Source organism: Chiloscyllium punctatum, chromosome 11 (genome assembly GCF_047496795.1).
Source record: "Chiloscyllium punctatum isolate Juve2018m chromosome 11, sChiPun1.3, whole genome shotgun sequence".
Taxonomy (NCBI): domain Eukaryota; kingdom Metazoa; phylum Chordata; class Chondrichthyes; order Orectolobiformes; family Hemiscylliidae; genus Chiloscyllium; species Chiloscyllium punctatum.
In genome coordinates this window covers 68886627-68913086 of record NC_092749.1, presented here as the reverse complement: position 1 = coordinate 68913086, position 26460 = coordinate 68886627, and the positions used below count along the sequence as shown (strand labels likewise).

Here is a 26460-nt window from a genome sequence, read left to right as displayed (position 1 = left end):
GGCATTTGGCACGTTTGCCTTCATCGGTCAGAACATTGAGTTTAGGAGTCAAGAAGTCATATTTCTTCTGCGTAAGACATTAGTGAGGCCACTATTACAAATTGCATACAATTCTGGCCATCCTGCTTTAGAAAGGATGTTGTTGAGCTATGATGTGGAGGTGCTGGTGTTGGACTGGGCTGGACAAAGTTAAAAATCACAACGCCAGGTTACAATCCAACAGGTTTATTTGGAAGCACTAGCTTTTGGAGCACTGCTCCTTCATCAGGTACCTGATAAAGGAGACCTGTTGGACTGTAACTGGCATTATGTGATTTTTAATGTTGTTATGCTGGAAAGGATGCTGAAACAATTTACAAGGACATTGCCAGGACTGAAGGGTTTCAGTTGTAAGGAAAGGCTGGTGCATTTTTCCCTGGTGTTTCAGATGCTGAAGGATGGCCTTTTAGAGGTTTAAAAAAATCATGAGGCCATAGAAAGGTGAATAGCCAAGGGTCATGGAGTCCAAAACTGGAGGACATAGATTTAGGTGAGAAAGGAAAGATTTAAAGGGACCTAAGAGCCAGCTTTTTCACACTGGGTATGGAATGAGCTGCCAGAGGAATTGGTTGAGGCAGGTACAATTACGTTTTAAGACATTAGGAGAGGTACATGAATAAGAAAGGTTTAGAGGGTTTTAGGCCAAATGCAGGCGAGTGGGACTAGTTTAGTTTGGCAACATATTGGAGTGGACTGGTTGGACCAAAGGTCTGTTTCCATGTTATATGACATGTCTCCACTCTCCCTGCACTGAGAAGTCATTTCCTTTGTTCAAACGTGATCAAGTATATTTTGCACATACATGTTGTCAAATTTAAAAGGTATTGCTATAGTCACATGGATGACTGATCAGATTAAATTTAGAGTACAATATTCTTGTACCTGCAAGTAGGAGAAAGCAAGAATTATATCCACATTTAATACGAACTTGACATACTACAGTTCCCAGGGAAAACTAGTGTGAATTATGTGGGGTATTTATTTAAAAATGCTGTGTTATCTAAAGTGAATTTACTCAAAGAGGTGATAATGGTCACAAGATTACCTCCCTACAACAGTTTGTAAGGAACATCAGACAATTGCAGCAACTGCATACATATCTATTTAGATCAAGAACTATATAAAATTTATGTCACTCCATCCACCCCAATGCTAATTATTGTAACCAGTCCTTCAGCAAGAACATGTTTAACATAGTCAAAATTTCAAAGCAAATGCTGTATATGAAAGACAATTTTCAGAAATTGGTGATACTCTACCTTCAACAACATTTCTTTTCCTGCACTTTTCCTGTCACCTCCCCCCCCCCCCCCCCCCCCATCCCAGACTTGAGTTCCTCATCTGCCTGACCATTATTATTAACAGAAATATAGTCAGATGAATGTTAAAATAATTTTATTTAAAATATATGAACTTATAAAATTAAACACTGACAACAATAGTAATTATAAACATTTAAAAATCAACAGCAAGAGCCAGAGGAAATATCCTGAAAATTATTTACAATACTCTTCTGGTACCAATTGCTTTGAAAACATACAATAAAATCTTGTGAAATTTACATGCCAAGTAGAGTTAGATTGACACAGTCATTACAAACTATCAAGGGAAGTCCCTTTCTGTGTAAAAGTGAATTTGCAACTGTACAGTGTAAAATGCACCAAGATGAGCTAATTTCCTAAGACTATTTTCTCACTTGGTTTGAGAACTTAAATCAAATAGTAAAAATTAAAAATGCATTACCATGAGATAATTAGAAAATTTCAGTATTTCCAGCACAGATTGTCAAAAATCTGAAGTTGCAATGTCAGTGAGATTGAGGAATATTACTGTGTACTCCTTTTCTAATTCATTTCTTTTAATGAGTAACACTATTCTGTGCTTCATTTTAATATTTGTAACCAACTTCCAACTAAAAGCAGCAACTTATTTTTCCGAAGTGAACCACAGCAAACTGGTGGACGTCTTCCCAGTTCCACAGACTGGGCTCTGAGGTTGGCTTGTAGCTTTACTGGGAAGAAATCCACACATCAAGTCAAAGATCGCCATGTTCCTACCTCCAGACAGTATTGATGGTGAAGGGTCATTGCTGGTATTGCTTACCCACCTTGCCAAAGTAGGGAGCCAATTTGATTATTAGTTACCCAGTTGTGAGCTAACTGGGCCAATTGGGATCCTCCTGGCAGTGAATGGACTGGGCCTTTGCCAGAGGCCAAAGCCTAGAAGATGCCTCCTCCTGTTAGCCACCACCAGAGTAACATGGATCAGAAGGTTGCTTCATGGCTAACCTCGGTGACCAGAATTTACATCCTTTGAATTCAAACATTTTATATCATGACACACTCTAATCCCATGAATTAATATTTATTGCCCCCCCAGAGCAAACGACGAGTTGCTGCCTTGAACTTACGCAGTCCGTGAGGTATAGGTATATCAAACTGCGAGTTTGTAAACTTGATTTTAACTCAGTGACAATGCAGGATCAGCTATGTTTTCTTTTCAAGTTAGAATGAGCTGCGAGTTAAAAGGGAGATGTTCAGAGTACCTCAAGATTGAGAAGCCCTCATGGACCCCCATGCTGCAGCTTCAGCACTCACCTTAGGTAGAGGGGCTGCCATCTTTCCATGGTTGCAGGCCCAATCCTTAATTGGAAAGCAGTTTGGACTTTGCCTCCTGGAATATCACCAGTTGGCATGTCACCATTAAGTGTGACTTCAGGGCCCTCCTTTAGTTATCTCATGTTTGTGATACATTGAAGGTATAAACCATCTTTTTACTGACATAAAGACTGAATTAAGTCAGTGAGATCACCAGAATCATGAAATTCATTCATGAAATCTAGATCTACGTGCTTTGAGGCTATTTGATTCCTATAATCATTACCTTCAATATCATCAACACCGAACACATCACTTGCCATGCTGTCTGTCATCTGCATGCCTCCATTAAAAGGTAAGTCACTGTTTAGCTGTTCAAGGACACTCTCTACACGAATGTCATTGGGTAATTGTGAATTTGCTTGAGCAGTTTCAATAGCAGCAGTGTTTTGAGCTAATTGAATACCTTGAATAGATGGTGCATGTTGCCGACTTGATAGTTCCCATAGATCTGGAATGGATACAGCTTGTTCACGGTTTGTACCTACCAAATGTACATCATTATTCCTGCTAAGTATATGTATGTGAGGGTTGTGATTTACTATTGTATCAGAAGTGCTTAAAACAGCAGGTTGTTGAATGCGTTGAGCTCCAATACCATTGTTGCTAATGTTATGTCGAAACCCTACTGAATCTACTGGACTGTTCCGGGTAGGAGGATCCAAACATTTCAGCACATCTTCACTAAGTACTGGCAATGAACTGTGATTTGCAGGAGTATGTAAATGCAAATTTCCTTTTAGAGTATTATAAGGAGGATTTGGATTCCAATTTGGAGAGGCACCTGCTGTTGTGGTTGTAGATAGCAAGGTTTGTTGGCCTGAGGCGAAAATCATCTGGTTTGGATTGCTGAGAACTGTGTTACTAAAATTATGATTATTCTGGTTCATAACCAGACTTTTGGTATGCTGCTGACTTGACATTACTTGTGCCTGTTGTAGTCCAGTAAAAGCATCCCGAGGCTCTATGAAACAAGGAGTGAAAATAGTGACTCAACTGACCATAGTTATTTTTTAAAACAAGTTAATGCTTAGAGTCAACAAATTATAAATAAAAGTTGCACCACTCCAAATATCTATGCAAGTCTGAAGCTTTTGCCATAACTATCCAGGAAACATGCATTTTCAAAATTAAAAATCATATCTAAATTAAATGTTAATTTGTAAATAAATACACTGCTTGTTTTTAGGAAATTAAATGTTGATTTGAATTCGGAAGATACAATAATATACAACTCAATTACATGTCTTGCAAATCACAACTGCAATACTAAAATAGTTTTGAAACTGTATTTTAATGCAATCTATAGTGTAGTCAGATCAGTCTGCTTGTGATGCCATTCTTTCTTACCTTGCTTAATGGGTTTTGAAAGAGCATAGGCTGTTCTTGCAGTGGGCACACCAACTATGATCTTATCTGGTTGGTTTCGCATGCATTGTACCTCTGTGGTATCTGAAACTACACATCAAGGTCCAGTTGGACTTTTTGAAAAATCTATAACCAGCTCAACCAAACAAAAGCACCACTGCCACATTTTTGAAAATATTAATTTAAATGGATCCAACATTCTAATGTACATTCAAACACCTTTTCCATTAAAACATATTCATAGCTCAAGAAGATGGCACCAAATCAAATCTAAATTATCAGATTGATATCTTCTGTATCACCTAATTTATGGACTTTAAATCATATTAATCTATTTTTATAATGCATAGGGAATCCAAACAGAATTCTGTCAAAGACCCAAATCTAAAATTTATGTTGTGCTGGTTTTCTGGATTGTTCATTCATAAGCGTCTCTTATCAAAGACATAGTAGTGGGAGGCAAGATGCCAAAAAACATTCATGCTCCTGGTATGCAGGACTCTCCAGACAGCTCCATCAGTACAGCAGAGACCCAAAAATAAATTAACCATCTCTTCTAGCTGGGGCGAATGAAAATGCCAAATGTATAATTGATGCTCAATGGTGCTTCAGTAGTAAATCTTGTCTTTCTAAGAAAGGATGGCAAAACAAATCAGAAGAAACTGATTCGGAGAAAGAATCAGTCAGAAGAATAATGTTCAAGATTGTAAGACCTAATGACCTATTTAAGAGCCACTTAAGAGCTATGTTGTCACTGCTAATATAGACTGGACTGATCCTTGTCTGAGCTAGTCCCTGCTGGACAGCAAAATGCATTCATTCATACTTAAAAGTGAATTGCTATAAATATTCAGCAGTCAGGAAAATATCCATAGAGAAACAAAATCTATGCTGAGGAGAATGATCTTTCACTTCCTTAAAACTAATACATTCAAACTGTCTGCAGTTCTAGTGAAAGAGGTGATGGTAGTGAAAAGATATACGATTCACAGCAGAAGTGAGCCTTTGGGCCTGCTGTGACATTCAATAGGATCATGGGTGATCGGATCACTGCATATTCCTGCCTGCCCTCAAATTTACAATTTCTTATGAATATATCTATCTGCCTGAAAAAAAATCCAAGACTGCTTCCATTGCCCTTTAGAGTCATAGAGATGTACAGCATGGAAACAGACCCTTCGGTCCAACCCCTCCACGCCGACCAAATATCCAAACCCAATCTAGTCCCACCTGCCAGCACCCAGCCCATTGCCATCCACATCCTTCCTATTCATATACCCACCCAAATGCCTTCTAAATACTGCAATTGTACCAGCCTCCACCACTTCCTCTGGCAGCTCATTCCATACACGTACCACCCTCTGTGTGAAAAAGTTGCCCCTTAGGTCTCTTTTATATCTTTCCCCTCTCACCCTAAACCTATGCCCTCTAGTTCTGGACTCCCCCACCCCAGGGAAAAGTCTTTGTCTATTTATCCTATCCATGCTCCTCATAATTTTGTAAACCCCTATAAGGTCACTCCTCAGCCTCCGACCTCCAGGGAAAACAGCCCCAGCCTGTTCAGCCTCTCCCTATACTCAAATCCTCCAACCCAGGCAACATCCTTGTAAATCTTTTCTGAACCCTTTCAAGTTTTACAATATCTTTCCGATAGGAAGGAGACCAGAACTGCATGCAATATTCCAACAGTAGCCTAACCAATGTCCTGTACAGCCGCAACATGACCTCCCAACTCCTGTACTCAATAGTCTGACCAATAAAGGAAAGCATACCAAACGCCTTCTTCACTATCCTATCTACCTGCGACTCTACTTTCAAGGAGCTATGAAACCTGCACTCCAAGGTCTCTGTTCAGCAACAGTCCCGAGGACCTTACCATTAAGTATATAAGTCCTGCTAGGATTTGCTTTCCCAAAATGCAGCACCTCGCATTTATCTGAATTAAACTCCATCTGCCACTTCTCAGCCCATTGGCCCATCTGGTCAAGATCCTGTTGTAATCTGAGGTAACCCTCTTCGCTGTCCACTACACCTCCAATTTTGGGGTCATCTGCAAACTTACTGTGTGCATTCCAAAACCTCATAAGCCTTTAAGAGAAATACATGATCTAATCTCTCTTAAAAAGGTGACCCTTCATTTTTAAGTAACGACCCCCTAGTCCTAGATTTTCCCTCAAGAGGGATTATCCTTCTAATGTTCACCCTGTCAAGACCCCTCAGGATCTTATGTGAATAATCAAACCGCCTGTTACTCCTCTGAACTCCAATGAAACAACCCTAGCCTGTCCAATCTTTCCTCATTAGACAAAGTACCCATTCTAAGTATTAGCCTAGTAAATCTTCTCTGAACTGCTTAAACATATTTACATTCCTTTATTAAATAACATAGTACTCCAATTGCTCTCATTAACTGAAGTATAACCTCCTTAATTTTGTATTCAATTCCTCTAACAATAAAGTGATAACATTATATTAGTTTTCCTAATTACTTTCTGTACCTACATTCTAGCCTTTTGCAATTCATACATGGGAACACCCAGATCTCTTTGCATCTTGAAGCTCTGCAATTTCTCACCATTTGGATAGAATGCCTTTTTATTCTTTACAGCAAAATGGATAATTTCACATTTTCCCACATTGTACTCCATTTGCTGGTTTTTGACCACCCACTTAACCTTTTCAATCCCTTTATAAGCCTTTTTATATCGTCCTCAGAATATTCTTGCTTTACTATTTATTTTTGTGTCATCAGCAAACTGAGCAACCATACCCTAAGTCCCTTTGACCAAGTCATCTGAATATATTTTAAAATGTTGAGTGCTGACATTGCCAAACAAGAAGTGGATCATTCACACCAACTCTGTTTCCTGCTAAATGAGAAAAGGGTTGCTGTGCAAGGCTAAAGAGAGTGGGAATGGGACAAATGGTGTGTCTCGAATGTTCAGCTATACCCAAAAGTGAAAACAAGGAGAAGATGAAACTGAAACTTCCAAAGAGGAAAATGAATAAAATGGGAGCACAAATTTATAATGGAGATCATTAAACTGAAGGCTGTATCGTGCCTAGTTGAAAGATGAGCAGTTATTAGATTCCATACTGATTTCATACAGTGTGGAAACAGGCCCTTCGGCCCAACAAGTCCACATCGACCCTCCAAAGCGCAATCTACCCAGAACCATTCCCCTACATTTACCCCTGACTAAGGCACCTAACACTATGGGCAATTTAGCATGGCCAATTCACCTAACCTGCCCATCTTTGGATTGTGGGAGGAAGCCCACACAGACACAGTGAGAATGTGCAAACTCCACACAGACAGTGGCCCAAGGCAGGAATTGAACCCAGTCCCTGGCGCTGTGAGGCAGCAGTGCTAACCACTTACTCAAGTTTTTATTGAACTTCACTTGAACATTGCAGAAAGCCAAAGTCAGACAGATCATTATAAAAGCAAAATGGAGAATTAAAATGAAAATTTCTGATGAAGGGCTTATGCTTGAAACCATTTGGATAGAATGCCTTTTTATTCTTTACAGCAAAATGGATAATTTCACATTTTCCCACATTATACTCCATTTGCTAGATTTTTGATCACCCACTTAACCTTTTCAATCCCTTTATAAACCTGCTCCTCGGATGCTGCCTGACCTGCTATGCTTTTCCAGCACCATACTTTTTGACTCTGATCTCCAGCATCTGCAGTCCTCGCTTTTTCCTAATTAAAATGACAGTTGACCAGAGGTTGGGGCCACAAATGGGGATTGGACAGATATGTCCCACAAAGTGGTAAAAACAATTACTGCAGATGCTAGAAACCAGATTCTGGATTAGTGGTGCTGGAAGAGCACAGCAGTTCAGGCAGCATCCAAGGACCAGCGAAATCGACATTTCGGGCAAAAGCCCTTCATCAGGAATAATCCATGTCTCACAAAGCGGTCACCAAATCTGTATTTGGACTCCCAGTGCAGTGCAGCCCAATTTGTGAACATCAAATAGAGTGTACTAAATTGCAAGTAGTACACATAAATCATAGTTTAACCTGAATGGAATGATTCAGACTTTGGATATCGAGGTGAGAGGTAAAGGGCAGACAATGCAACTCTTGTGCTTAGGTACAAAGCTGCCGTAGAAGGGGAGGGATGTGTTAGGAATGATTGAAAAATGGATTAAGAGAGAGTGGTCCCTTCGGAATACTGGAAGTTCAAGAAGCTGGCTCACTACTACCTTCTCAAGAGCAATTAGGGCTGGGCAACAAATGCTGGCAATGCTATGAAAGAATAAAAATTGAAAGGCAAGTGAAAATATAGTTTGTAGTGGCAACATGCTCGAGGAGGCAGAAATGACAGAGCATGGTCTATTAAATACTGGGGTGTTGTGCAGTGGAGGTGAGGACAAGGGAAACTCTTATCATGGTTCTGGGTGGGAAGGGAAGGGATGAGAGCAGAAGTGTGGGAAATAATGTGGACATATTTGAGAATTCTGTCAATCATGACTGGAGTAATTCTCAATTGCAAAAATAAGGAGAAATATCAGAAGTCTGGATATTTGCATATTATAACAGATCAATATTGCCTGAAAAATTGGGAGAACAGAATGGAGTTCTGACAGGAAACAGGATGTGAGGAAGTGTAGTCAAGGTAGCGAATATTTGTCATTGGCCCATCTAGAGCAATAAAAACAGTGAATCTGAGGAAGGAGGAGTTGGAATTGGGCCACCTGAAAGTAAGAGCAGGGTGGAAATTAAAAGTAAAGTGGATGAAATTTCTCAGTTCAAGCAGAGAACAGAAAATAGCAGTGCACCAGAATAAAACTGAGAGAAAGAGCCAGAGTAGATCTAGAATAGAGCGAGTCCTGATGAAAAACTCTTGCCTGAAACGTCGATTTGCCTGCTCCTTGGATGCTGCCTGACTTGCCGTGCTTTTCCAGCACCACATTCTCGACTAGAACAAAGAATGAGTTGAAAATGTGTTGCTGGAAAAGCGCAGCAGGTCAGGCAGCATCCAAGGAGCAGGAGAATCGACGTTTCGGGCATTAGCCCTTCTTCAGGAATGAAGGGCTGATGCCCGAAACGTCGATTCTCCTGCTCCTTGGATGCTGCCTGACCTGCTGCGCTTTTCCAGCAACACGTTTTCAGCTCTGATCTCCAGCATCTGCAGTCCTCACTTTCTCCTAAACAAAAAATGTCCAAGATATCCTACAAATATCCAGGACTCACAGGTGCAGGTACCCATTGTAACACTTTAATCTGGAGGCAGTAAACACTGTTAAAGCAACCATTGTTCAATGTGAGAAAATGTGCAGCTGGGAGGAGGGTTGAATTGGATAAAGTCCGATGGTCTCCTTTCAAGGAAGGAGCAGAAAACCCTCAGATTATCCTGGTGCAGGATGAAGGGGTAGAGATCAGACACCTATGGCGAAGAGCAGATGTTTAGGGCCAAGAAATTAGCAACTGTTAAAATGATGAAGTACATCGGGTGAGTCATGAATATGGGTGTGAAGAAGTTGGATAAGGGGAGGAAACAAAAGTAAAGAAGTATGAGCTTGGAGGCTCTGAAGGGATGATCTCCAGTGAAGTTCAAAGACGGGCACACAGACAATGGTTTGATGTTCACTGCTGGGGTCACCATCAAGAAGTTAGGTGGTGGTGTAGATGAGTTGGCAGTAACTCATCTAGTCTTCAAAGCTTAAAATCATGATTCTGAACCTATATTCAAGCCCGCCATTCAATCTCTTTTAACATGTTTCATTTTGGCTGATGTGCAAGCTACTACAAAAAAAAAGTATACACCACACCCACCAGTTTATAATTCCAATAATGTTTACAGTTTTTATTATAAAAGGATTCTGGGTAATCCAAGATGGAGGACGGAAAAATTTCTGGCTGTAAGAGATGCTCCTTTTTTTTGAGGTATTTTAGGTGTTGGAGGTGATTTCCTCTGATTCCAGGAACAGCAATTACTGTTTTATATGCTGTTGTATTGTTTTGGAACTTTGGGAAAGAAAAGTCAAAACAACAGCAGTTTAAAAGAGAGAAGAGCAGACAAAGGAAGCACATGGTGAGGACAGTGCAGGAGGGAGAGAGAGAGAGAGAGAGAAAACCTGCACAGTTACCACCTTTGCTGTTTGAATTCGTGTATCGCTGGACATCGTGAGTGCATCTGGGAAAATTAACAAACAGTGAAATTCACAACTAATCTTGGAGGAATTGTTGGGCGAAGTTCACAGCACAGAATCAGATCAGTTAATTGTTGTTTTAAGTCTGTCCAAGAGAGAGGCTGCAGTAGTGAGTATAGTGGATTATTTCTTGATTATATGTTTTTGGAGATAAGTCTCTTGAATAAACTTAAAATATAAGCCATAGCTATTAATTTAACCTGGGGCAGTGTTTGTAGAGGAATAAGACAGTGTTATTTTCTGGGTCTGTAGATTGTGAAGGAGCAAAAATGGCCTTTGCAGTAATATGTACTTGTCAGATGTGGGAGTTTAAAGAGAGTTTAAGGGTTACTGCGGATTATATCTTCCATAAATGCTGTTGGATGCAAATCTTGTCAGATCGAGTGGATCGGTTGGAGAGACAGATAGAAGCGATGAGGAATTTGCAACAGCAACAGTATGTGATGGATGACAGTTATAGGAAGGGGGGGGAAAGTCTCCGATACAGTCACATAGATGGGTTAACTCCAGGAAGGGTAAGAGAGGTAGACAGCTAGGGCAGGAGCCTTCTGTGGATATACACAGTTCAAACAGGTATGCTGAATTGGAAAATGTAGGGGGTGATGGATTCTCAGGGGAACATAGCACAGCCAAGTTTCTGGTATTGAGACTGGCTCTAATGCAACGAGGAGTACGTCGGGTTCCAAGAGATCAATTGTGTTAGGGATTCTCTCTAGTCCGAGGTACAGACAGACATTTCTGTGGCCAGCAGAGAAAAAGCAGAATGGTGTGTTGTTTCCCTGGTGCCAGGATCAAGGATGTCTCAGAGAGGGTGCAGAATGTTCTCACAGGGGAGAGGGGCCAGCAGGAGGTCATTGTCCATATTGGAGCCAATGACATTGGAAGGGAAAAGGTTGACACTCTGAAGGGAGATTAGAGAAATTTAGGCAGAAATTTTTTTTAAAAAAAAGAGGTCCTCAAGGGTAGAAATATCTGGATTACTCCCAGTGTTACGAGTTAGTGAGGGCAGGAATAGGAGGATAGAGCAGATGAATGCATGGCTGAGGAGCTGGAGTATGGGAGAAGGATTCACATTTCTGGATTATTGGAATCTTTTTTGGGGTAGAAGTGACCTGTACAAGAAGGACGGATTGCACCTAAATTGGAAGGGGACTAATATACTAGAAATAGACTAATTTGCTAGAACTGCTTGGGAGGATTTAAACTAGTAAGGAGGGGGGGGTGGGACCCAGGGAGATAGTGAGGAAAGAGATTGATCTGAGACGGGTACAGCTGAGAACAGAAGTGAGTCAAACAGTCAGGGACAAGGTAGGACTAATAAATTAAACTGCATTTATTTCAATGCAAGGGGCCTAACAGGGAAGGCAGATGAACTCAGGGCATGGTTAGGAACATGGGACTGGGATATCATAGCAATTACAGAAACATGGCTCAGGGATGGGCAGCACTGGCAGCTTAAAGTTCCAGGATACAAATGCTACAGGAAGGATAGAAAGGGAGGCAAGAGAGGAGGGGGAGTGGCATTTTTGATAAGGGATAGCATTACAGCTGTGCTGGGGGAGGATAGTCCCGGAAATACATCCAGGGAGGTTATTTGGGTGGAACTGAGAAATAAGAAAGGGATGATCACCTTATTGGGATATTATAGACCCCCAATAGTCAGAGGGAAATTGAGAAACAAACTTGTAAGGAGATCTCAGCTATCTGTAAGAATAATAGGGTGGTTATGGTAGGGGATTTTAACTTTTCAAACATCCACTGGGACTGCCATAGTGTTAAAGGTTTAGATGGAGAGGAATTTCTTAAGTGCATACAAGACAATTTTCTGATTCAGTATGTGGATGTACCTACTAGAGAAGGTGCAAAACTTGACCTACTCTTGGGAAATAAGGCAGGGCAGGTGACGGAGGTGTCAGTGGGGGAGCACTTTGGGGCCAGCAACCATAATTCTATTTGTTTTAAAATAGTGATGGAAAAGGATAGACCAGATCTAAAAGTTGAAGTGCTAAATTGGAGAAAGGCCAATTTTGACGGTATTAGGCAAGAACTTTTGAAAGCTGATTGGAGGCAGATGTTCGCAGGTAAAGGGACGGCTGGAAAATGGGAAGCTTTCAGAAATGAGATAATGAGAATCCAGAGAAAGTATATTCCTGTCAGGGTGAATGAGAAGGCTGGTAGGTAGAGGGAATGCTGGATGACTAAAGAAATTGAGGGTTTGGTTAAGAAAAAGGAAGCATATGTCAGGTATAGATCAAGTGAATCCTTAGAAGAGTATAAAGGAAGTAGGAGTATACTTAAGAGGGAAATCAGGAGGGCAAAACGGGGACATGAGATAGCTTTGGCAAATAAAATTAAGGAGAATCCAAAGGGCTTTTACAAATATATTAAGGACAAAAGGATAACTAGGGAGAGAATAGGGCCCCTCAAAGATCAGCAAGGCGGCCTTTGTGTGGAGCCACAGAAAATGGGGGTGATACTAAATGAATATTTTGCATCAGTATTTACTATGGAAAAGGATATGGAAGATATAGACTGTAGGGAAATAGATGGTGACATCTTGCAAAATGTCCAGATTACAGAGGAGGACATGCTGGATGTCTTGAAACGGTTAAAGGTGGATAAATCCCCAGGACCTGATCAGGTGTACCCGAGAACTCTGTGGGAAGCTAGAGAAGTGATTGCTGGGCCTCTTGCTGAGATATTTGTATCATCGATAGTCACAGGTGAGGTGCAGGAAGACTGGAGGTTGGCAAACGTGGTGCCACTGTTTAAGAAGGACGGTAAAGACAAGCCAGGGAACTATAGACCAGTGAGCCTGACCTGGGTGGTGGGCAAGTTGTTGGAAGGAATCCTGAGGGACAGGATGTACATGTATTTGGAAAGGCAAGGACTGATTAGGGATAGTCAACATGGCTTTGTGCGTGGGAAATAATGTCTCACAAACTTGATTGAATTTTTTGAAGAAGTAACAAAGAAGATTGATGAGGGCAGAGCAGAAGATGTGAACTATATGGACTTCAGTAAGACAAGGTTCCCCATGGGAGACTGATTAGCAAGGTTAGATCTCATAGAATACAGGGAGAACTAGCCATTTGGATACAGAACTGGCTGAAAGGTAGAAGATGGTTGTTTTTCAGACTGGAGGCCTGTGATTAGTGGAGTGCCACAAGGATCGGTGCTGGGCCCTCTACTTTTTGTCATTTATATAAATGATTTGGATGTGAGCTTAAGAGGTATAGTTAGTAAGTTTGCAGATGACACCAAAATTGGAGGTGTACTGGACAGCGAAGAGGGTTACCTCAGATTACAACAGGATCTTGACCAGATGGGCCCATGGGCTGAGAAGTGGCAGATGGAGTTTAATTCAGATAAATGCAAGGTGCTGCATTTTGGGAAAGCAAATCTTAGCAGGACTTATAATGCTAGGGAGTGTTGCTGAACAAAGAGACCTTGGAGTGCAGGTTCATAGCTCCTTGAAAGTGGAGTCGCAGGTAGATAGGATAGTGAAGAAGGCGTTTGGTATGCTTTCCTTTATTGGTCAGAGTATTGAGTACAGGAGTTGGGACGTCATGTTGCGGCTACACAGGATATTGGTTAGGCCACTGTTGGAATATTACGTGCAATTCTAGTCTCCATCCTATCGGAAAGGTGTTGTGAAACTTGAAAGGGTTCAGAAAACATTTACAAGGATGTTGCCAGGGTTGGAGGATCTGAGCTAAAGGGAGAGGCTGAACAGGCTGGGACTGTTTTCCCTGGAGCGTCGAAGGCTGAGGGGTGACCTTATAGAGGTTTACAAAATTATGAGGGGCATGGATAGGGTAAATAGGCAAAGTCTTTTCCCTGGGATCGGGGAGTCCAGAACTAGCGGGCATAGATTTAGGGTGAGAGGGGAAAGATATAAGAAAGACCAAGGGGGCAACGTTTTCACACAGAGGGTGGTACGTGTATGGAATGAGCTGCCAGAGGAAGTGGTGGCGGCTGGTACAATTGCAACATTGAAGAGGCATTTGGATGGGTATATGAATAAGAAGGGTTTGGAGGGATATGGGCCGGGTGCTGGCAGGTGGAACTAGATTGGGTTGGATATCTGGTCGGCATGGACGGGTTGGACTGAAGGGTCTGTTTCCATGCTGTACATCTCTATGACTCTATGATAGTAAAGTCATTCCGAATATTCTAGGCTACTGTGACCTTGTTTCAGAAGCAGGTCCTGGAAATCAAAGATAGAAGTAATATGCCCTGAGTTTATGTAAAATGTCTACAGCAGTGTTACTTTGTCAGTGAATATTGATTTATTACTGACATGCTGGGAAAGGTCTTTCACATGAGGTTTTATTATGATGCTATAGTCACAAACTGACAAAAGCAATTCTCAAAATAAGTACAAGACTTCGTAGTCTTGAGATGTGGTATTTATTGTGAACCTTACCTGATGGTGCCCAATCCTGCAGCAACTTATGGAAAGCATCTGCTGTCCTCTTTCGTTTTTCGTAAAAACAGTTATCTATATAAGGAGAAAAAATGCAGAAGAATTATTTAAAAACATCATTCTCAAGTGAATGAATAGAAAAAAATGTAAAAACATTTCTGGCTTTGTTTTCAAAGTTAGTTTTTTTTAAAAATCACACCTTTAACAGAAAATGTCCCAAGGCATGCTACAAAAGCATGTCAAATGAAATTTGACAAAGAGACACACAAGATCATTATGGAGAGAGAACCAAAAGCTTAGTTAAAGAGTTAAGAGAATATAAAGCTAAAAAAGGTAGTAAGTAGCAAGATTCTGAGAGGAATGTTATAGTTTAACACCTGGCCAACTCAAAGCAGTCAACAATGTTGGAATTAAAATAGGAGGTCTTTATTAAAATAGGAGGCACAAGAGACCAGAATTAGAGATGAGCACAAGTCTGAGGAAGTTTGTGGGATGTTATGGAGATAGGAAAGGGCACAGCCATGGAGTGATAGAAAATAATGAGTGCATTTTAAGAGTGAGTTGCATCCAAACCACAAGTCAGTGTAAGAAACAGCAAACAGGATTTTGGATAAACTCCATGTTATACAAGGTAGAAACTAGGAGGTTAGCCAGGAACATTCTGGAATAGTCACCTAAAAGTAACAATGAGTGTCTTAGTAGCAGATGGGCTGAGTGACAGACAAAATTAGGTGGAACTAATGACAGCACAGATGTTTGCCTGAAAACTCATCTCTCAACTTGACATCAAGATTGTAAATGTTCTGGTTTAACCTCAAAACAGTTGCAAGAGAGGGCTACAGAAACTCAGTGGCTTGGAAACTGAGTTTGTTACCAGGCTAAAAGACAATGGTTTCAGTCATTTCAATAGTTACTTAAAGGAAAGTACTGCTATTTGGTACTAAATGTCTGATAAACAATCTGACAACTTAGCTGAAGTGGTTGCGTTGCCATGGAAAGATAGAGCCTGGGTGCCATCCATATACATTGAGGAATGTATAAGAATGGACAAGATGTTGACCATACAAATATCACTTTCTAACTTAAGATCTTAGATGATTAACCTTTCACATGACTCTATAAGAACTGATTGACTTGATAGGTGAACTCAAAGCTTTCCATTTAACTATTCTGGAAAACAGTCTAAGTGACCTAATTCTAATTAGCCATGAGTAATTCTCAATTTCAGAGACTCCCACATTTTGCTGGAACCATCCAGTCAATAGCAAGATCACCCAAACTTTCATTTGTGGAACAAAGCCTTGCTCAAACAATTTTTTTATTAGTTACAAGAAGGTATTGTCTAATATTGGACAATACCTTCTTGTAACTAATTAAAAAAAATTAGTTGCTAAGTTCCACCCAATAATATTGGACAATATTAGACATAATAAATGGTGAAAGATTGCAGCATGCTGTTGTGCAGAGGGACCTAGGAGTGCTCATACATGAATCGCTAAAAATTGATTTGCAGTTGCAACAGGTAATCAGGAAGACAAATGGAATACTGGCTTTCATTGCTACAGGGATTGAATTTAAGAGCAAGGAAGTTGTGCTGCAATTGTACAAGGTTTTGGTGAGGCTGCACCTGGAGTATGTCTGCAGTTCTGGTCTCTTTACTTGAGGAAGGATATACTAGCTTTGGAGGTGGTGCAGAGGACATTCACCAGGATTCTGGAGATGATGGGGTTTATCCTGTGAGGAGAGGTTGAACTGCCTGGGACTGTACACACTAGAATTTAGAAGAATGTGAGGGAATCTTATAGAAACATATAAAATTATGAAAGGGATAGATAAGGTAGAGGCAGGCAATTTGTTTCCACTGTTAGGTAAGACTAGGACTGGGGAACATGGCCTTAAGATTAGGGGGAGTAGATTTAGGACAGGGATGAGGAAGAACTGCTTTTCCCAGAGAGTCGTGAAACTATGGAATTTTTTGCCCAAGGAAGCAGTAGGGGCAGCTTCATTAAATATATTCAAGACACAATTGGATGGATTTTTGCATGGTAGGGGAATTAAGAGTTATGGGGATAATGCAAGCAGGAGGAGCTGGCTCGATGGGCCAAATGGCCTACTTCTGTTTCTATTACTATGAAACAGTAATAAATTTAACTTCCATCTAATAAACACGTTTGAAATGGTAGATAGGACACCTCTTTAATTTTTAATATTTATCTGCAAGTGGAACATCAAAGGATCAATTTCTTTAGGCTTTATCAGATAAAAAGAAAACATAGCTCGGCCCTCCCGCCACTTAAATCGAAGGATGAATGTAAGCAAGTAACACTGATCAAAAGCCTTGTCAACACACTGTGGCCACAAGCTCACTGCTCCCACTAGATAGTCAAAAGAAGTATGTTACTATAAACTGTTTACAGTCAAAGAATAACATAGGTCATCTATAAAGACAAGGAAAGTCCCAATCTTTTGAAAGTTAGTAATAAGAGACAAAATTGATCTCAGCAATCGAGGGGAGAGAAAAAGTAGCCAGTGTTCCCATATTAATGATCCTTGCTTGACAGTGCAAAATGGTCAAGAATAGGATTCAGCTTCAATGCCAAGTCGAAACTAAAATAAAGAACTGTCACTCTTCCTGCACACAAATCAGATTCTTCAGGATCAAGAGGTAAAACATTGCCTGGACAAAACTAGATACTCTATACAGATATAATTCATTAGGCACACCCAAAATATAGCATTATGCAAATCTTACATGGAGGGAGATGTTCCACCTCCAGTTTAAAAGCTTGCCTCGTCTTCCCCTTGCTGAACTCAACCCAACCTTCAGGCTGTTAAGTCCTGCCTCCAACAGCTGCTAGCCAATCATGAGAAATGATGATACTGGGATTATAGGCATCCCCAAAGTGGAGGCAACTGCCAACCAGCCTCGTGAGACTGGGGTTTCAGGAGTCCAAAGTTTCTGTGATGAGGTTGGGCAAGCCAGGTTCAGCAGGACGGTTGGTAGGGGACATTTACAAGGGGAAGGCTCAGAAACCCCGTTTAGGTACAGGAATTTCACAAAAGCTGACAAGGTTGTTAGGTGCCACTTGGTTTGGGCAAGCACCAAGACAAGCAGTGGTCCAACTAAGTTTTTAAGTGGTCGTTAACTGGCCGTAAGGGCCTCAACTGTCCAATGGATAAGTGGGCTTCCCTCCAAGTTGCTAGTAAAAAGAGCAACAGTGGGTAGGTAATGAGCTTAATGACATCAACACGGCACTCAATTTTATGCTCCCCTCATCAGTCAGCCCACTCCAAGGGAAATTGCTAAGTTCTACCCAATACTTAAAAGCTTTGGGTACCAAAACATTGTATATAATAACTATCACAACTGAATACTGCGGAATAAGCCAATTAAATATAAAAGTAATGCTATTCTACACCAATAATTATGTATAATACCTCTGTCATCTGGAAGGTATCTGAACTCCATGGATTCACTGACTTGTTGGTCTGAAGGTCTTCGAAGCTGCATTTTCACAGATACAGGCTCAGTAATGTTTGTTTTACAATATGCAGGTGTTCGAAAGACAATGGCAACTTGCCGATGGACATCAGCTTGTGAAAACGAACCTTTGGCCTCCCAGTTGTGAGTGAAAAAGCGAACTTCAATATCATCTATGGACATAAATGTTAAGATTTGTTCAACACAATGCGTAAAAGAATTCTTAAATCCATGTATAGTTTAACATCATGACGAATGCAGAATTGACTTAAAATCTGTTTTAGTACAAATAAATTAAGTTTGGCATCCTGTCTCTGCCTTTCCCCATAGGATAAGCCAGTATTGACCCCATCAGTAACCTTGTACAAGTGCAAATATAATCCAAGCTAAAAATACTCATCTTACATTAAAAAACTGTAGCTTCAAAATGAAACTATTAAATATTCAATGTCCACAAATAAATTTTAAACTTTAAAAAAAATTCTTGCACATCTTAGCATTTAGCAAACATTTCCAGTAAGATAGCACCAGAGTAGGATGCTCCAACCGGAACTCCTTTGCTCCATCAGTTCTTTTTCTTCTTTATCATTTCTTTTCCCCCCTCTGTCCTCCCTTCCCTTGACTCCGGACATCGGCCCCAGCCTCCGACTCCTGGTCTCTGAAGTGGAGTCGGCGGAGACACCAGCTCACCAGTTGCCGCAGCGGGCACGCTGGTGACCAGCAGCTGGAGCTGGAATGCCAATGGTCCAGTATGAAGTGTGGTGGCAACCCATGGTCAGACCACATGGAGGCCCCTCGCGCAGGTATGCTGCAGAGCACCTTTGGAAAGAAACAGTGATATTTGTCTTTTTAACTTAGCTTCTTATTTTTCTGACTTACAGTTATACTATATACAGCTGTAATGTAACTTTCATCTTTTTTCGTTTCTCTATTCTGTAAATAAGGATTTACCTCAATACTTAAAAAGGTACCTCGATACCTTTGTGCCTAAGATGGTGCTGTAAGTGGAGACTTATAAATTTTGCATCACTCTTATGTGAGTACATGTGACAATAAAGCTAATTCAACAATTTAATTCACACGTTATTCTCATTTTGGACCCTGCAAGCCATATAAATGGACAATATCCATATGTAATGGTCTGAAAAGAAAGAACTTCCTGATTGCCTTTGTTAATTGTAGAATGGGGGAGTGAAAACAATTTATTTTCTGTAATATCCTTGAATGAAGGTTGATGGTTCGGATTTCAAGCTCCAGAGAAGTATTTAACATTTCAACTTTCATAAGCATCATCGTCACATGCTTTGCCTGAAGGCAGATCCTTGGCTCACTCTCTTTCCTGTATCTTGCTATCCTATTCCAGTCTTTTGATTTCTGATAACTTCATTCAATTTTTACACCATTGAGTGTCCATTTCCTCGTGATGTTCCCTGTGCAGTCTCTACCTTTTCCTAACTAAGTTTAACAAATTGTTCTGAAGAGGGGTCACTTGACCCGAAATGTTAACTCTGATTTCTTTTCACAGATGCGGTCAGATTTGCTGAGTTTTTGTTGCAAATTGTTTTCATTTGTTCAATCTCCTCAGTACATCATCATTTGTAACTTTTTTCTATCCATTTCCCCTAAACGTATATTTCAATTTGATAAGTTCCATGAGGTTCAAATCTCCGAATCATACAAAGCATCAAGCCAAATTAAGCTCTTTTTACTACTCAAAGTATTCTTTAATATAATATTAGCAATATAAGTATTCTTTAATATAATATAATATAATATTACTCTTTATGACATCACTCAAAACAAACAGTACTATCTGGTACATGGCGACATTATTTTCAGCAAGAAGAAACCTTCATGTACACAAAAATTTAAAACACCATAAAGCAGCAGTACTACAATAAAAACATGACAGATTACATTTAATATTACTTAATCTTTAGAAAAGGCAAGTACAGATGAACCTCGATTATCCGACATTCGATGAACTGAATTTTGGACTGTCAGAACAAGATTGCAAGGTCCCAACGCTTGACTAATTATGTTATCTGCCATTTGATTAACCGAATGAGTACTCCCTGCCCATGTCCTTTGGATAATCGAAGAGCCTCTGTACTACTATAGCCTCCTCTTCTCGTCTCCACACCATTTCCAGTGGTGTTGCATAAGTATCCAGACTTGCTTTACTCCTATTTCTCATCTACATACAATCTCTCGTGACTTCATTTGGAAACAAAGCATCTGTATCTACATATTCATTGTTGACATCATGTGTTTGGAGAGCTTACAACTTGGCCTTTCAGATTTGAGCTGCCAACCAATCAGCATTCTTTTCTCTTGTAGTGCAAATTACAGAGATTATTTAAAATTTGGTATTCTTGTGTTTGTCCTGATGAGTAAAAGATGAAAAGTATCAACAACATGTCTCTTTGCTCAGCAATAATCACTCTCTAAAATGGCTTGGACTTTGCAATTACATCACCCCTGACCTTGAAGTAAGAATGAACACATTCTTCAGGACTTCCCCTAAACAATGTTGATTTAGTTTAGTTCTGATGTCAGCTATAAAGGGATCTCTGGTGTGCAGAAACAATGAGTCATGAACAGGCTGAGCAGCCAATCAGACAGCAAACCTGGAAGTTTAAAAAGTATCAAATTTTAATGATCTTATACAGAATGAAGGAGATTGGGATTTGCATCAGATTAATGCAGGAGCTAACATAAAACAACTGAAAATATCAATTTTTATTTTAATTAGATATAGAATCTGTGGTGATGGCACTGCAGATTTGTGGAATTAGTTTAACAGGACCAGAGAAGTAGTTCAGCAATAATTATGTCTTAGTGCTATTAAAAGCTAAGTTGCACCTCATTAAACATTTTTTTGAACAATAAGATTAATGCATAAAAAGTTAAAGTTCATACCAAATGGCTGATTCTACACTGATTGCATCATTGAAAACTATGCAGGAGAAAAGATTTATTTTCGAGCACATTCCATACTTTTTACATTTAACTGTCCATTTCACAGAGTAACAACAGCAAACACCAATAGTTTTCGCTGTGAATGCAACTGCAAAATCTAGGCCATCGTCTCAGATTAGTGTATATTATACTTTTCAATTACCTTTCTATGTTGACTATTTCCAAAACTTCATTACTCCAAATGACAAAAAAAACCCCTAACATCTCACTAACCCTTTGGTATTCAAAAAGAACATCACCATTATGTACAACGTATCCTGATCAGATGTTAAAAAATTCAATTAGGTTGTTCCTTTCCAAACTTCCTTTCCAAAATCTTTCCTGGTAACTTCAATCTATTGATATTCTACAGTTATCATTGCACATTTCTTTAGCCTTTCGAATCTAGAAACATCTTCAATCCGAATATTGCTGGAAGGATTCTTCTGTATATACGTTCTCAAGTATGCTGATGACATACAGGAAGCGTGTGACGCTATAATTAAATAGGTGTGCATTAATGCCCACAGGTACAAAACATTAACATCGATATTTTATTCCTCAATAATATGATTTCAGATATTCATATTCTAGAGTTGTGTAAACCTAATGAGACAATCCTCGAAATTCACTCTGTTCTGGTAGCACTGCATACTAAAAATGTCCATTTACTAATACCAATATCCTGCATCAAGTTGTACTAAAATCACGTGATACAACATTAAAAATTACCATTTCAACTTTCCACAATAAAGAAAAAATCTGATCCTAATCAATATTTCTAACACATCAAGATATAGAATGTGTAATTTTTCAAGAGAAATGAAAAGGTAAATCAACTCAGGACAATCGTAGAAGGAAGGATTTTAAACATCATCACCACTCCCTTCAGATGACTGAATAAATTTTAAGCTTTCTTCAACTTCATAATAAATTAAAGAAAAAAAAACAAATTTTAAAACCTGAAAATGATGGATTACCTTTTTGAACCTTGTCACACAGTAGGAAGATTTCATCTCCTCCCTTTACAGTTCCTGTGTTCTTGTTTACACGACAAATCTTCAGCTCTGCTGTGTTTGGTGCTCCTGCAAACCCAAAATGCATGGAAAATGCTGATTCCTTTAAAAGGAAATTCACAGAACTCCTAATTCTCATCTCACTACATCTATAATATTTATTTTCCTTCTTTCTTCCTTTCCCTCCAAGTAAAATGTAACACCACTCACTAGATAGTATATATTTTCAGTTACTCCTGTTAACTCAGCTCTGGAAGGCACTGATACCTTAGCTGAAGTGGGGCTTACTGGCGGTCTCTGTTAATTTTTCTAAATGTGTGGGCCTTCGACATTCAGAGAGCACTGACATCCAACCTCAATCTGCATTTACTTTGCATAAAAATGCTTTTGGACAAAGGAACCAGGCTGACACTGTGTCACTAAATAATAAAAGAAAGATTTGTTTCCATTCTCTAATTCAGTCTACTTATAGCAACTGCAAAGCAACCCAGCTAAAGTTTAGCATAGGACAGCAATTTAATTTTGTGTGTTAACTAGTCTGTATGGCTCAAAGAGTTCTTGGAGGATTGTGGCAGAAAATTGTGGATAAATAGGGACCTTGCTTTCTCCTACAGTTAATTTATAGACTATAGAGTTTAAAATATTTCTGTAGATAGAAATTTTACTGTCTCATTAGATTTGTCATATTCAACACACCCACAATTCAATCAATTCCATCTTTGTTTATTGAAAGATCAACCAGAAATCATGCAGTCTTTTCCAATTCTATATCTCCCACATATCATGGAGTAGTGCCTCCTTCAGTTTTGATACAGCACTGTTTAAGGCTTTTTGGCTTTAAAAAGTCCTACTTGCACAGAAGGAGGCCATTTGACCCATGTCCAAAAAACACAGGGCAACTTTAGTTCCTGCCTGCTTTCTCAATCATCAACACAATGTCGCAAGATGTCTTCAACGGTGCTATCAAGCTGCACTTACTCAACAATAACTTACTCACTGGCCATTAGTTTGAGTTCCATCAGGCCCACTTAACACCTTACCCATTGCCCTTGGTCCAAACATGGAAAATAAAAAGAGCTGAACTCAAAAGGGAAATAGGGTGACTCATTTGACTCATGACACCCAACCATCTTCAGTTGCTTCATCAATGACTTTGCCTGCATTTTAAGATCAAAAGTTCAGCAATATTAGTGATTTCTCAGATATCAAAACAATTCATGTCCATGTGCAGCGAGACCTGGACAACATTCAGGCTTAGGCTAGTAAACGGCAAGTAACATTTGCACCATACAAGTTCCAGGCAATGACAATCTTCTAAAAGAGAGAAATCGACCATCAGCCCTCAACATTCAGTGGCATTAATATTACTGAATCCCTCCTATCAATATCCTGGGAGTTACAACTGATCACAAACAGAAAAAGTCATATAAACACTTGCTGCAAAAGCATGTTAGAGGATGGGAATTCTGTGGCAAGCAACTCACCGGACACTTCAAAGCTTGTTCACCACTTACAAGATACAAGTCAAGATTGAGGTGAAATATTCTCCACTTGCTTCTATAAGTGTAACTCCAACACCACTCAAACTCAACACATCTAAGTCATCACATTCCATTTGATTGACATCCTATCTAGCACCCTCAAAGCTCACTGCCTCCACCACAGACACAGTGACAGCAGTGTGTACCATCTATTCCCCATGTTTATGATACAGTCAGTGCACTAGGAAAGGTGATCAGCAATAGTTTTGGAAACTCACTGTTATCATATATAGGATTTGAGACGACCGGTGGAAGAGCTCTTGAGAAGCTGCCACGTTCATCAGGTAGAAACACCTGGAAACACAATCTCACCACATTCAGGTCAATATCTTCTGTCTGAAGAACCTGCTCCTGTGTAACTGAAATAAAACAAATAGCACTAAAATATATCAGATTAGGAAACAGTAGAATTCTTTTTTTTAAAAAAAAGGGTAATGTTGGCATGTTGATATTCTAACACACTGCTCCATGGTCGGGTTATGACATAGCTTTGCATTTATTGGTGTTCCAACAGACTATTACAGCAGGAGATGACATGCTTTTATAGAAATTTCTTATAATGGTGAATTCAGGATCTCGACAGCATTTCAATGTCCCTATAATCACATAAAAATAAAGACCTTCTTGCTATTTGTTAAAGGATGTATCGTTCTTGCTACTGATGCAGCTTGCAACAGGCTAAGACTGGTACACTTTCTGCATACAAAGGTGCTTCCTCTGGCAGGGGCTGAATCTAACAATAAACTGGTCCATCATGCCTAGAGTACTACGTGATGTAGTATAGGGAGACTGGTCAGCAAATGAAAGAGCTTTGGTTGGGGGTGGGGGGTGAAATTTATTAAAAGGCTTTGATGTACAAGGATAGTAGATAATGATGGAACTTACCTCCTTCTATCTCATTTTTTTTAAATAGAGTAACGTGATTAATTAATGAATTTCACCCAGTTTAACTCTGATGCGAATCAATGTTGCAAAAAACAAAATTTAATTCCATCAGTGAAACAAGAGAGATTATTCTGTTCAATGACAGGCTATTTTGGAAGGCCAACAACCCATTTGCAAAGTGTCAAACATTGACAAGATACCAAGAACAAAAGCAATGTAGTCTCTTTTTGAGTTTAAGCTGAATACATTGCAATAAAACTATACTTAATATATTTATATAATGATAATAGAAATACATACATTACAATATAACTCAGTGGCTAAATATCTGACACTAAGCTACACAACAAAATAATAATCACCTCCTCCACAAGACTGACACATACTCGCACCAAACTCATGCAATTTTCAAGTACACCTCGCGGTAAAGTCATCGAGCCTGTTAAGGTCAAACCATAAATGAGGTTACACTTCCTTTTGAATAATGTTGTGGCTAAACGTAAGCGCTGTTGTCACAGCCGAGTCATTCCATCTTCAGTTGTGAGTAGGCAATGTTGATACCCACTCAATGTATTTTTTTGGTGGCTAATTTCAAACCAATCTACGCAACAAGAGGAACACCTTCTGCTAATGTCAACAGATCTTTTTTAATCCAAAAAAGGTCAGCTGCACAGAATTTCACATTCAGGTTTGAAAAGAACATTTTCATAAACTCTCCTTGTACAAACAAAATTTCTCATGCAATATAGTAAGCCATGTTGACATTTATAGTTTTTATATTTGCATCACCAATTATAGATTACAGATTAAAGACATATTGTGTGATGTCAATGCAAATAAAAAGAACCATGCAATTTTTAAGTTTACAAAGTTCAGCCACTGAATTTCATGATTTTCCTGATCAAGTCTACTAAATAAACAAAATGATACTGTAAGTGATAGATTGCATTCTTGCAATTTTGCACTAACTAAAGTGTACAAAATATGTTACAATACTAGCAGAAAAAAATGAGCCATAGGATTAAACAAAAAAAAATTTAGGATCAGCAATAGGCCATTCAGCCCTTCAAGCATGTTCCACCATTCAGTAAGAGTTGGCTGATCTGGTGATTCCACATTCCCACAACCAGTCAATAAGCTTTTAGCCCTTGTTTAATCACGAATCTATACAACTCTGCCTTAAAAATATGCAAGGATATTGTTTCCACCATCTTTTGAAGACAAGAATTTCAAGGGATCAACACCTTTGCGAGAAAGAAGGTCATTCTCATCTTGAGCACCCCTTATTTTAAAACAGTGACCCTACTTTTACATTCTCCTACAAGACGAAACAGCGTTTCAACACACCTCCTTCAAGGTGTCGCAGGATCTTGTGTGTTTCAATTAAATCCACTGTTACTCTTCTTAACCTCCATTAAATGCAAACATAGCTTGTCCAACCTTTCCTTATCAGACAATCTGCCCATTCCACATTTTAGTTTAGTAAACCTTCACTGAGCCTTTTCCAATGCATTTGTATCCTTTCTTAAATAAAACGACAATGCCATACACAGTACTCCAGATAACTGAAGCATAATTTCACTAACTTTGGTACTGAATTTCCTTTGTAATGAAAGTTAACATTCTGTTAACTTTCCCAATTGTTTGCTGTACATGCATGCGAACCTTTGGAGAGTCATGCATTAGGACACCCAGGTGCCTCTGAAATTTCTCACCATTTTAGATAATATGCATTATCTTTGCTGCCAAAATAGACAATATGACATTTCCAATGTTATACTCCATTTGCTAGATCTTTGACTACTCACTTAACCTACCTGTAACCCTTTACAGCCAGTCCTTTTCATAATTCACTTTCCTACCTACTTTTATGTCATTAGCAAATTTAGCAACCATGTCTTTGGCCCCTTCA

At 39.4% G+C, this 26460-nt stretch overlaps 1 protein-coding gene across 4 annotated transcripts in view; it reads right to left on the bottom strand.

Moving 5' to 3' along the window:
• Positions 1-1419: 1419 nt before the first annotated feature.
• The window catches only part of rel (v-rel avian reticuloendotheliosis viral oncogene homolog), a 60396-nt gene continuing 35355 nt past the window's right edge, over positions 1420-26460 (bottom strand). For all 4 annotated transcript variants that reach the window (XM_072580990.1, XM_072580991.1, XM_072580988.1 and 1 more), the window contains exons 6-11: positions 23882-24022; positions 22087-22191; positions 18103-18318; positions 14665-14739; positions 4047-4154; positions 1420-3660 (exon numbers count right to left, since the gene is read on the bottom strand). In XM_072580990.1, the coding sequence (XP_072437091.1) occupies positions 2813-3660; positions 4047-4154; positions 14665-14739; positions 18103-18318; positions 22087-22191; positions 23882-24022 (1493 nt within the window). In that variant the 3' untranslated portion in view covers positions 1420-2812. The remainder of the gene's footprint in view (positions 3661-4046; positions 4155-14664; positions 14740-18102; positions 18319-22086; positions 22192-23881; positions 24023-26460) is intronic.